Source organism: Brassica oleracea, chromosome C4 (assembly GCF_000695525.1).
Source record: "Brassica oleracea var. oleracea cultivar TO1000 chromosome C4, BOL, whole genome shotgun sequence".
In the NCBI taxonomy this organism is placed as follows: domain Eukaryota; kingdom Viridiplantae; phylum Streptophyta; class Magnoliopsida; order Brassicales; family Brassicaceae; genus Brassica; species Brassica oleracea.
Genome location: NC_027751.1, coordinates 11,227,473 through 11,239,294, shown reverse-complemented (window position 1 = coordinate 11,239,294; position 11,822 = coordinate 11,227,473). Strand labels below are relative to the sequence as shown.

Here is an 11,822-nt window from a genome sequence, read left to right as displayed (position 1 = left end):
TCTGACATTCTCTCTCTCTCTCTCTCTCTCTCTCTCTCTCTCTCTCTCTCTCTCCCTTCTCTGTATCTGCGCAGCTTCTTCATCTACGGCTGAGGAATTAAATCTTCATACACGTGGTGAGAGCACAAAAAAGACTCAAACTCGAGCTCTTTTGGGGTTTCTCAGATTTTGCTAATGTTTTTTCTTGGTCTTCTGAGAAGGTAACTGAATCAATCAGCTTCAATCTTAACTTTTCCTTTTCCAATCTTCAATCAATTCCAAGTTTATTCACAGCTTTGGGATGAAATCTGCTGATGTTTAGGTATCTTTGTTGATAACGACGAAAAAATTGGAGTAACAGTATGACGATAATGGAGGAGAAGCAGAGTAGTCCTGTGCATCAGACGAAAACAATGGAGAAGCAACAGAGTTTTCGATGTGTGGAGAACAACAACAACCCGCCAAGAAAGGCTAGATCTTTAGAGAAACAAGTCAGTTTCCAAGGCGTGAGCGTCGAGAATCATCATCACCCAAGCAGGCTCGGAAGATCAATGGAGAAGCAACAGAGCTTCCGAGGCGTGACCACTGCAGAGAATCAGAAACGCGGAGTTATTATGGAGAAGCTTCCTAGTTTTGGCAAAGCATCAACAACGATGGAGAGGCAGAAGAGTTTCCGCGGCGGGTTCTTAGAGAAGCAGAAGAGCTTCCGTGTGGTGATGGAGAGGCAGTTGAGCTTCATCGGCGAGAGGAGGAAGAAGACTGAGTCGCCAGGGAAGAGAGGAGACTCGCCTCTTCATATAGCTGCTAGAACTGGGAACTTAGGTAAGGTTAACGATCTGATTCGAGGCGGTTGCGATGGAGAGGAGTTGAGAGAGTTGTTGTCAAAGCAGAATCTTGAAGGAGAGACTCCTCTTTACACTGCTGCAGAGAATGGTCATTCAGCTGTTGTTGAGGAGATGTTGGAGCGTATGGATCTCCAAACTGCTTCAATCGCTGCTAGAAACGGGTTTGATCCGTTCCATGTCGCAGCTAAACAAGGCCATCTTGGTAATTAAAAACAATCTAAAACTATAGAACCACCATCCATGGATTGGATTGTTCTCTTACTTTCGTCTTTTCTTCTTTTTGCAGAGGTGTTGAAGATTCTGTTGGAGACGTTCCCAAACTTGGCGATGACAACTGATTTGTTGTGCACAACTGCGTTACACACAGCTGCAACGCAAGGGCACATCGATGTGGTGAATCTTCTTCTGGAGACGGATTCTAACTTGGCTAAGATAGCTAAGAACAATGGTAAAACCGCGCTTCACTCTGCAGCAAGGATGGGTCATGTGGAAGTTGTTAAGTCTCTGATAGGGAATGATCCAAGCATTGGGTTTAGAACTGATAAAAAGGGACAAACTGCTCTTCACATGGCTGTTAAAGGTCAAAACGATGGGATCGTTGTTGAGTTGGTGAAGCCTGATGTTGCGGTTTTGAGCGTTGAGGATAACAAAGGGAACACTCCATTGCACATTGCCACAAACAAGGGCCGTATCAAGGTAGTAGTAACTCTTTACTTAGCTTTTCTCAATCATTCAAATTCGTTATTTATCATGGAATGATCTTTCTTCTCTGCAGATAGTGCGGTGTTTGTTATCTTTTGAAGGCATTAACCTCAACCCAATAAACAAAGCTGGAGATACGCCACTCGATGTTGCTGAGAGGATAGGAAACGCAGAGCTTGCGTCGGTCCTTAAAGAAGCAGGAGCTGCTACAGCTAAGGATCTAGGGAAGCCTCAAAACCCAGCTAAGCAACTCAAGCAAACAGTCAGCGACATTAAGCACGAGGTACAATCTCAGCTTCAGCAGTCTAGGCAAACCGGTGTAAGAGTCCAGAAGATAGCAAAGAGACTCAAGAAGCTTCACATTAGCGGTCTAAACAACGCTATCAACTCGGCAACCGTCGTGGCTGTGCTTATCGCCACCGTGGCTTTCGCAGCCATTTTCACAATCCCCGGTCAATATGAAGAGGACCGGTCGAAAGGAGATTTGCTAGGACAAGCTCATATAGCGAATAAAGCACCATTTCTGGTCTTTTTCATCTTTGACAGCTTGGCGCTGTTTATCTCCTTAGCTGTTGTTGTTGTGCAGACTTCAGTTGTGGTGATTGAGGAAAAGGCCAAGAAGAAGCTTGTCTTTGTGATCAACAAGCTCATGTGGTGTGCCTGTTTGTTCATATCCATTGCCTTTGTTTCCCTCTCTTACATTGTTGTGGGCAAAGAGGAGATGTGGTTGGCCGTGTGTGCAACTGTTATCGGCAGCACCATCATGTTGACAACGATCGGTGCCATGTGTTACTGTGTGATCATGCATAGGGTGGAGGAATCCAAGTTAAAGAGCATAAGGAAAGAGAGAAGCAAGTCTCAGTCTTTCTCTATGTCTCGTATGCCTTCTGATTCAGAGATTCTAAATGGTGAATACAACAAGAGAATGTATGCACTATGAACAACCAATTTGGACAGGATACTCTCCTCTTGTAAGAGTGACCAGTATATACTTGTATTTTGTATCTGTAAACCGTTGCTATTCGATATTTTTCAGAGTTTCTCGAGTAGAATAACAGATTTGTAATGAGTTCAATGAAGTATCAACGCAATATACACTTTTTCTGATATTTAAATGAATCAAAGAATGAGAACTGAAGAAACCATAACCTGATGATACTCAGAATCTTAGTTGTGAATATTATAAAACTTGATCTCCTACTGGGTCTGGTTTGGATGCATATCTTTAGATGGCTTCTAAGATCTAGCTATAGTGTGTGATGTTAGCAGGAATCATCATCTTCAACCCCGTCTGGTGCTCCCACCGCGGTAATTCTCTGGCTGGTAACGAGTGGAACCCTCTTGATTATTCTTTGTGGCGTTGTTGGGTTTGGGTTTGGAATAAGCGAGATTAACTGATTTGGCCGCTGAGAAGCAGTAGCGGACTTTGATAGAGTGGCTTGTTGTTCTGGTCGAGCAGCTTCCCTGGATGATTACCATCAGGGTCACTTCCTTGTCGCAAGCTTCTTCACACGATGAGTTTTGTTGTTGGATGCCATCAAAGGACTCATCTGAGGTGTTTGAGTCTTCATGATGAACCTTCACCTGCACTGAAGCGTCTGGTTTTATCATACCAGCTCCTGGAGAAACCTACACAAATAGTTATCTGATCATTAAACTTTCTGATCTCTAAAAAGGCCAAAAAAACAATTAGTGACACAGAAGAGAATAATTAATAACCTCAAGCCAGCGAGGGAGACCAAAGGTGCCTCCGTCATCTCTAACGACAGTCTGGCCCTTGCAGACGATGTTGAAGAGGGCTCTACTCGAGTTTGACTTGTTTGTGATTGAGAAGATGAACGTGTCCTGACTCTGAAGAAGAATACTGTTTGTGCTCACTGATGTTTCCGGAACGTATCTTAGTTCCTCGAACATGGATCTGAGTTTCTCACTAGACTTTATTATTTTCCCCAGTTCCTGTCTTCGCACAGATTTATCGGTGTGAGCTATGTTTGCATGAAGTTTGCAGCGCACAGGTTTGTGATCACTCTCTGTCACATCCATGCAAGCTTCATACCTGTTAAACACAATGCAAAAGGTGGTGAGAAAGCCGAAAGGTGAAAGTAAAGAGAAAGAAGATCATGAGATTGCGTGATGGAACATTACATTACAGTACAAGAAACAACAGGGCACTGCAGATTGCACTCAGAAAATGGAGTTGATTGGTTATCTCTGAATATAACTCTGTCACACCACGCAGGTATACGCTTCTTCTCCCCTGAATCATACCCTGGACATAGAAACAGCGCAGAGTTTAATTACTTGGTCCAATTTTTTTTCTCCTTTTCTACAAGCATGATGAGTTCTTGAGCAACCAGGATAAGTTTGAAGAGAATTTCAAATCTATCTTTTACCTCCAAGGCCTGGCTTATTCTTTTCGAATTTGTAAGTTGGTGGAAAGGTGATCAACGCCTCACGCATTCCTTGGAACACTTTTCCTTCACTCATCTCTGCCCTGAGTTGGTCTTTCTCTCTGAGCCAATCAAATGACCGGTGAGAAATGAAGTCCCTCGCCTCGTCGTAGGTTATACCAAATAACCTATAATTGAAGTCACCAAAGAATGCAACAAAGTCTGCTGCTGCTAAATCAGATTTCTCCTCTTCAGTGATGATGTTTGTATTCTTGGAAGCAAAGAAAAAGAAAAATAACATTAGAAGGGACACACACCAAAAGCTCGAGAACAAAAAAATGTTAGATTCTGTAACTAGTGCGCTATTAGAATAAGTTCATACAGTGTTATTCTTTTGTGCTTGGGTAGATGATGAAGCACCGGCTGCAAGAGAGAGAGGGTCAAAGGTTAGCCAGAAGAATAAAGCAGCCAAAATAAGTACATGGAGAAGACAAGTGAGCAAGACAAACCAGCTGGAACAGTATATAAACTTTGTCCTTTGGAGAAGACCATTGATCGATATATGTGATTGAAATCGGCGTTTCTCCGAGTAACTGCCTCCAAGTGAGCAGCCAAGTGACAGTTCACAAAGCACATAATCCGATCATAAACTCTGATTCTCAAGCCCACACCTCCCTGTTTTTAACAACGTATGAACATTAATCTGATTAACAATGATGACTCATCCTCAACTGAGGTTAGCAAGGTAACCACTAAAAGAGAAGCTACTTCCAACACCAGACTAAAAAAAATTGAATCACACATCAGGCTAATTGATTTTGTATTAGACATAATTAAGTGAAAGATATATTTAAAGGCAGACCTTGTTGCCAATGGCGCGGCCAAAGCCACATGGAACTGCTGCGACATCAAGATCTCCGACATGTGTTCTAATATCCTTCCTCACCCTAAGCAGAAATTTATGAGAATGAGGTGACAAAAATAATGGTTAACCTTGGACAATATATATAGACTTAACACTCTGAAGACAGGTGAAAGACTTTAGGTGCTATGTAAGAAAAGAAAAAGACTGTTGTCTGGTACACCTGCAAACAATAGAGAAAGACAAAAATGTAACTTGACTGGAATGAAGTCTTTTGCCTACCAAAGAGATATTAGCAGTCCCGCTAATTGCCTTGAACCCATACGTTCGAAAGTGTTTCTCTCATCCAGTGCATTTCCAATTGCATCAATCCACCATTTCCCCACAACACTTCCTTCAACCCCTACCTGCGACCGGAACACAAAGATGAGCCGACTTAAACCAAACAAACGCAGGCAAAAAATTAGTCATGAGTAAATAGCTCAAACAGGAGTTACCGTTTCCTTAGCAGTAGACATGGCAAGAAAACCCGCCCCCATATCCACCTCCTGCAACCCCACAGCTACAATGCCAACATCTGAAACATCAGAGCCCAGCCAAGACATAAGCGCTCCCCTTGAAGCTCGTCCTTCACCAACATTCCAGGTACCAATCAAGATCTTAACACTGTCCTGCCGGGCGTAAGTATTCCCCTTTTGAGACAAATCCGTTCGGATTACGCTATCTAGAGGTCCTGGTGATGTCACATACCATCCTCTCACACCACCATGAGTGGCTAAACTAAAAATGAAACCACCACCTGCTGCTAGCTTTATCACAGGTTCATTATGTGAAACCCAGCTTGCAACTAGCTTTCCACCAAGATCCAAAATCTGGATGTAACCACTCGAATAACCTACATATATTCGATCACCAAAAGTGCAAAAGCACAGAACAGCCTGCTGATGATGGTTTACTTCGCGCAAGCGGTTTCCATTTCCGTCCCACTGAGCAATTACTCCGTTCATGCTTCCAGTCCAAATTGACCCATCTGCCGCAATGGCAATAGCTTCAACTTTCCTAGGATCTTCCGCGAAAGCTCCTGTGCTTCTAGTGGCAGCTCGGCGGACAGCTCCTGCAGCTCCCATTATGGCATGCCGTGATCTCTGCAGAAAGCCTTGAGATTTATCCTTTTTCGGTGTGGAGAAGAACTTCGCTTTCGTCTCTTCAACTTGTTGCCCTTGTGCAGGTGTGCCATCCACACGGTTTTCGACTTGTCCATCAATGTTGAAGACTTTCAGAAGATCTTTATTCTGAGCATCCCTGCACAATTACATCTCACTTTCTTTGAATGATCAAAACAGAAAAAATTTTCCAAATATTTCTAATATATTCATAATCTGTTGAAGACTAAGAACAAAGAAAAGCTTACCACATTGAAAATGAGAGATGCTGCACGGCCCACACTTTAGCTCTTACGGTATCAACTAACAAAAACTTGACATCTGAGGAAGAAATGCTGCATGTACCATTGACCGTAACTTGGCTCCTAAGGTCAATACCAGACCTCTCCACTAACAACGCAGCCATATGCTTCTCCTCTGCTTTAAGCACAAGAGACTTCTCTAAAGAATCAAAAGTCCATATCTTAATCACTCCGCCATCAGAGCATGACCACATATCACCTGCAGCACGAAAAGGATGTGAGAATCCAAATATCAACAAACCATGAAACCTCAGAATCAGAATCAGCCAACACTAACCATAGGAGCTAATGACAATGTAATTCACAGGACCACGATGAGCTTGCCACGAGAGACGTTCCTTGAAAGGCTTTGAATCATCGGCAGTGTTGGTAACCGGCTGATCCATTTTCCAAGCCCTGATTTTGCCATCCTTGTGGCCGCTCCACACAAGCCTATTCCCGTGGTCAATAAGCAAACACAAGGTGGGAGAGATTGCAACAGATTCATGAAACGGCGCTGTATCCTCGTCCCCTCGCCTCACCTGCCCGCCTACACCATAACCGACCTCGTATGCTTCCTCCAGGTTCCAGAACCTCACGCCGTTCTCCTGTCCCGCCCATAGCTGACTTTCTGTGCAAGCAATGTTCCTCAGAAACTTCCCTGTTTGAGTCTCTCTCAACGGGTGCGGCCGGATCTCGAGACACGGCGGGCGTCCAGGGTTCACCGCTGCACGGACAGGAACTTTGAAAACGTCTACACCACCTCCTGCTCCCATGAACTCCGGAAGGGGCTCAATGTCTTCCCCTCCTTCTCCTCCTCCTCCTCCTCCTCCGTGACCAGCAATCTCACCACGCTGCGGTGCTGGTGCTGGTTTGGACGGAGGGGTGATGACGCAGTGATCCTCCTCATTGCCTCTGTCGCCACCATTTCTTCCGTCTACGGTGGAGAACTCGCCGTCGGAGGAATCGAAATAGACAGGTTCGGAATCTGTTGGCACGGATCTTGAGCCCTCGTCAAGGCTGTATTTGCGGATCGGGTGATGCTGCGGCTTCTGCTCGTATTGCTCGACGTAGGAATGTGTCTTACGCGGCGGTGGATGAGAGGGAACCAGCGATGACAACGCCTCACGCTCGTCTGGTTCGATGATAACCGAATCCATGGAAGAAGAAGATCAAAGGAACTCTCGCCAAATGAAGAAATTTTTTGAAACCGGAATGAATGCAACCATGAAGAGGAGATGAGAACGGGAGATTGAGAGAGAGAAGTGGAGAAGAGAGCACGTCACGAGAGAGAGATGATATAAATAGCAACCTGAGAAAGAAAGTAATTAAAAATATATATATATATTTTAAATTCAAAAGACTGATAACTTCTTCATCAATTCATACATTCTCTTAAGACTTGGCAAAGAAACTACTTCACATAATCACCAAGGCATATGATGAATCCACACTTACAGGACAGAAGGAATCTGTTCTTGGGAATTGGCAACACCATTCAAACAAGAAAGCCATGATCTTTGACAGCTCATCAGCTGTCTTAATGCCTGCAAAATTTGTTCCAAGTACAACAAGAAGCTAATAGAGATTCCGGTTTTGAACGATTAGGGGGTTTCGAGGCATTACCTTACTCACGGTATAATGTCTTTCCGGCTTAAGTTAAGATGATCTCTGGGAACAAAGACACTTGCAGAGAAGAAACCAAATCAGTCTCAACCACAGCATCAACCAAAACACACAGCAAACCAAATTTGTATGAATGGTGATTAGCACACTTACTTGTATCCCCTTGTCTAGTTCTTACCTAAACTTTTCATTTCAACAACAAAGTTAGAAATATGCTATAATGAGGGTTGAAAGATTCCATCAGCAAGTCAGATTTAAGAAAGAAGGGAGAGCCAGATCTGCCTACAAGTACAATAAAGTGTTGACAGTAGTGAACACTAAGTGAGTTGAATTGAATCCATTAACAAAGCTAATCAACCAAATGTTAGAAACAGTACTGAATGTGTAGCGGTGCGAGAATCAAAGCAGGCATGAAATTTGGCAGAGTCAATCAGGTATGGTATGAGGCAAGCAAAGAGACCACTAGGCATAAAAGCATTTGAGAGAGTAAAAGAAGTTACCACAGACCTTTTGTAGCAGTTGCGAACAAGAACCATGAGCGGACTTATATCTTTGAACGCCGCCTCCTCCCCATCTGCAGCTGTGAGATCTTTAGTGAGGCGTAATGTATGCAGTGATCATCTTGCCAAAACAATCTCCACCATCATCATCATCCTTGTTTTCGTTCTTAATTGTTATCTAATTAAAGAAACTAGTTGAAGATAAACCATCAGCATCTTCAGGCTACTTAGGATTTTCCTCGTTGACAATAATCAGCAAGAAAAAAGGTTTTGCATCTTCCTCCTCCAACATCATTGTGATTATCAATCACCTCTCTTATCTTCTCCCTCCATCCCAGTCTCTCCTGCTGATCTTTTTCTAGAATGTATCTTTCTTGACTTCATCCTTCTCATCATCTTCTTCACTGTCAGCTTTCTTCTCCTTCTGTCCATAACTTGTTGCCAAGTTTTATCAACTAACCCAAAAGCTTTGATATTTCTTCTCCACCTCATCACATTACCCTTCACCGAACCGGGAACACTCGTATATAATCATTTTCTCTGAAATTCAAACACCCAGTGACATTTCTAAGTGAACTTCACAGACCAAAATATTCAGAAACCGGCTCGCCACCAGAGGAATCGAAATGGATTTGAATAAGATCAGCAATACCTGGACTTGTGAAGCTTCAATTGTAAAAAACTGTATTTGACCGATAAACCTTGGCGAAACGAGTTTTTGTTTGATTAAGATAAGGATCACAGAATCGTACAACAATAATCGTGTCAAATAAGAAAATTACACATCATCACGCACAAATATTTTTTTGTTTAATTTACGAAAATAACAATGTTTCCAAAACCAGATGGGACATCCACTATGTAGATGGGTCAACTTTCGGACCGGTCCAACCGAGTTTTAAATTTAACTTAATTTTTATTAAGTAACTATATATATATATATATATATATGTATAACTATAAAATTATTTTATATCATTGTTATAATCTAAAAATAATATAAAAATGGAATGAAATTTTTTAAAATAATATAAAACAAAATAAAAATAATTTATTTCAATTGATATTTTAAAAATAGTATGAATTTTTAACGAATTCTTTTTTAAATTTGTAGTTTCTATATTTTTCTTTGTGAATTTGAAAAACCGAGTTTTAATATCAAACATAATCACCGGTTTTAACGAGTTTCACCCGTTTTTAACCAAGTTTGTTGGTTTAACTCAAATCCGGTTTTTAGTACAATTTGTAACCAGTTAGAATGTCATGAAGCCACCATCCGCCCAACGTCAGAGTTTGCTCACTCATCCAGTGGGAAGAGAAGCATCATAGGAGCAGATAGATGGATAAGTCACGGTCCGATTAGCCGGTTCGGTCCGGTTTTCAAAACAGTGGAAAATAACTTTTCCTTTTTCTTTAGAGGAGTCGGCCTAATTGTATTAAAACCTACTAAGGGTTTCGGCTGGAGCATCCTCTCTTCTTTAGAGGAGCATCCTCTCTTCTTCTCTGGCATAAACTTGGGATTCGGCTCCAGCTCTTGTTGAAACTAGACATTCTCACAACGACGGCCAAAGCAGCTCTATGCTATGTAACCAGTCTCTGTTAATTGTGGCCTCTTGTTTCATTACCGTGGGACGCAAGTTTTAGTTACTTCTCACTTCAATTTAATTTTATAAAGACGTCACTCGAAAATACAAATGGTACACACTGCTAAAAACCAAATTTATCTTTTGTTGCTTAGAAAAAAGTTGGGAGGCCAATGCTATTAAGCAGCATTGGTAGAAATAAGCCAATCAAACAAACCAGCTTTAGGCTCTCTTCTTTTCTTGCTGCTTCTTAATCTCTGGTTCGAATACTCCACCAGCTTCCTCCATACATCTCCCACCCTCCATCCTTTAGATATAACCAATTCCGTTACCTGATTTAGGTTATGAAGTGCTTCAAATCCAAAAGTGTAGTAAGACATGAAAGGCCTTCTTGCCTGAGAACAAAGTAATGTTTTGTGAGACAAAGAAACAGCCACTGATTTAAAAATTACACACTTAGGTTAAGAATTAACCTGTGAAACAGCAATCCACTGAAGGAGAGATTTGACCTCAGGATCTCCACCATAAGCACCACATCCCCAGTTCCCTGTAGCAACACCAACACCATCTTCATGATCCATGCACTGGTTCTTGCAGACATGGAGGAAACCACATAGAGCCTTATTAGCCTCCCTGGAGAAAAAAAAATGTTCAGAAACGGTTTGATATAAAGAAGACTAGTTAAACTATATAAAGATTTGATTCAGTTTTTACCGTAGGAGACATTCAGGTTTGTACTGGGAGATTCCTGGATGACGCAGAGCATCTATGGCGACGATTCTTGTTTTTCGCCTTCCAAAAACATCTCTTTCCTTTGTGTCTACGTAATCACCAGAGAACCTAAATGAAGATGAATATCTGCAGAATGGAGAATAAACTATTTTCTTTCATAATTAAAAAGTAAAACATTTTATAAATCACTAAAAGTATCTTTGGAAAAGTGTGTCACCCTGTGTAGTGAGAGAATCTTTCGGCACCAACAACTTCAATTGCTTCAGAGACTTCCATGGCTGGTAAGAAGAGCATACCAGCGATCAATTCTGGATTTATCATGAACCGAATCTCTTCCTGTGTGTGTGTGTGTTTGAAACATAGTCAAGATTTGTACAAAAACTTCAAAAGATCAAAAGGATTTTCAAAGATACAGTTTATTATAGACCTGGACACATCCCTTGCGAAGAGCGCCGCCTCCTAGGTACTTGTTGGCGAAGTCAACTTCAAGAGCTTCAACGCTTTGATCCTCTATCAAACCACAAGTGTGAACCTATACACCATTTGGAACTGATACTAGGACACAAAACCCTTACAGAGACAAAAAAGAATCAAGCATTGATATACTTAGTTAAGTATAACCTCAACAGGGCAGAGATTGACAGTAGATGTACTCCAAAAGCCTTCGTCAGGAAAGGCTTGAAGGCCAGATTCTATAGAGAGAATCTTCCTCTCGAATGAGACGAAGCCAGGAGGGATACATGAAGATATCCTCTGGAAGTAATGAGTTATGCACCTTATCTTGTTCTCTTGGTGCTCGTTTCGTCCCGTGCTGATTAGGCTTCTGCAATAATAGGTCAAAACATTGATCTTGAGTATTGTTTTTGGGGAAATCGGCCATATGGGCTAACCAATAAAATCCTGAACTTTTGTTGACTTTTCGGGTTTATTAAGAAACTTACGATTGACTGACCAGATAAACACACCGTTAACCGAGTTAACTGTTAATTAAGCGGACGTTAATTTTGGGTGTTAAAGTATACGACGTCGTTTCATCACTTTGTCTGATTAAAGACAAACGACGTCGTTTATATAGCTGTGTTATTAAAAATATGTGTTTCCTACGGCTCGAACTCGTGTACTCGGGTTTAATGGTAGGGGTTTTTGCCACTGAGCTAGT

The 11,822-nt window shown here is 41.9% G+C and overlaps 3 protein-coding genes across 5 annotated transcripts in view; 1 reads left to right on the top strand and 2 right to left on the bottom strand.

Annotated features, from left to right (window-relative positions):
* LOC106341670 (ankyrin repeat-containing protein At5g02620) lies at positions 1-2,601 on the top strand. Of its 3 annotated transcripts, none has more exons than XM_013780375.1 (4): positions 1-200; positions 302-1,026; positions 1,111-1,523; positions 1,600-2,601. In XM_013780375.1, the coding sequence occupies exons 2-4, from the start codon at positions 342-344 to the stop codon at positions 2,464-2,466; spliced, it is 1,965 nt and encodes a 654-aa protein (XP_013635829.1). In that variant the 5' UTR covers positions 1-200; positions 302-341; the 3' UTR covers positions 2,467-2,601. The 3 variants fall into 3 exon arrangements, with proteins under 3 accessions (XP_013635829.1, XP_013635831.1, XP_013635830.1); XM_013780377.1 differs by having other exon boundaries at positions 6-200; positions 1,111-1,520; XM_013780376.1 differs by lacking the exon at positions 1-200 and having other exon boundaries at positions 297-1,026.
* Positions 2,602-2,807: 206 nt separating this feature from the next.
* Positions 2,808-9,092, bottom strand: LOC106341669 (type II inositol polyphosphate 5-phosphatase 14). The gene is made up of 13 exons (XM_013780374.1): positions 9,001-9,092; positions 7,681-8,888; positions 6,521-7,534; positions 6,190-6,442; positions 5,276-6,080; positions 5,061-5,185; positions 4,779-4,863; positions 4,426-4,591; positions 4,299-4,339; positions 3,920-4,187; positions 3,672-3,795; positions 3,246-3,582; positions 2,808-3,155 (listed from the first exon to the last, which is right to left on the bottom strand). The coding sequence occupies exons 3-13, from the start codon at positions 7,380-7,382 to the stop codon at positions 2,808-2,810; spliced, it is 3,414 nt and encodes a 1,137-aa protein (XP_013635828.1). The 5' UTR covers positions 7,383-7,534; positions 7,681-8,888; positions 9,001-9,092.
* A 909-nt stretch (positions 9,093-10,001) lies between these two features.
* Positions 10,002-11,822, bottom strand: part of LOC106339967 (poly(ADP-ribose) glycohydrolase 1-like) — a 3,474-nt gene continuing 1,653 nt past the window's right edge. Inside the window, exons 4-9 of the mRNA XM_013778826.1 lie at positions 11,285-11,486; positions 11,091-11,195; positions 10,881-10,999; positions 10,646-10,789; positions 10,405-10,564; positions 10,002-10,326 (exon numbers count right to left, since the gene is read on the bottom strand). Coding sequence (XP_013634280.1) covers positions 10,111-10,326; positions 10,405-10,564; positions 10,646-10,789; positions 10,881-10,999; positions 11,091-11,195; positions 11,285-11,486 — 946 coding nt within the window. The 3' untranslated portion in view covers positions 10,002-10,110. The remainder of the gene's footprint in view (positions 10,327-10,404; positions 10,565-10,645; positions 10,790-10,880; positions 11,000-11,090; positions 11,196-11,284; positions 11,487-11,822) is intronic.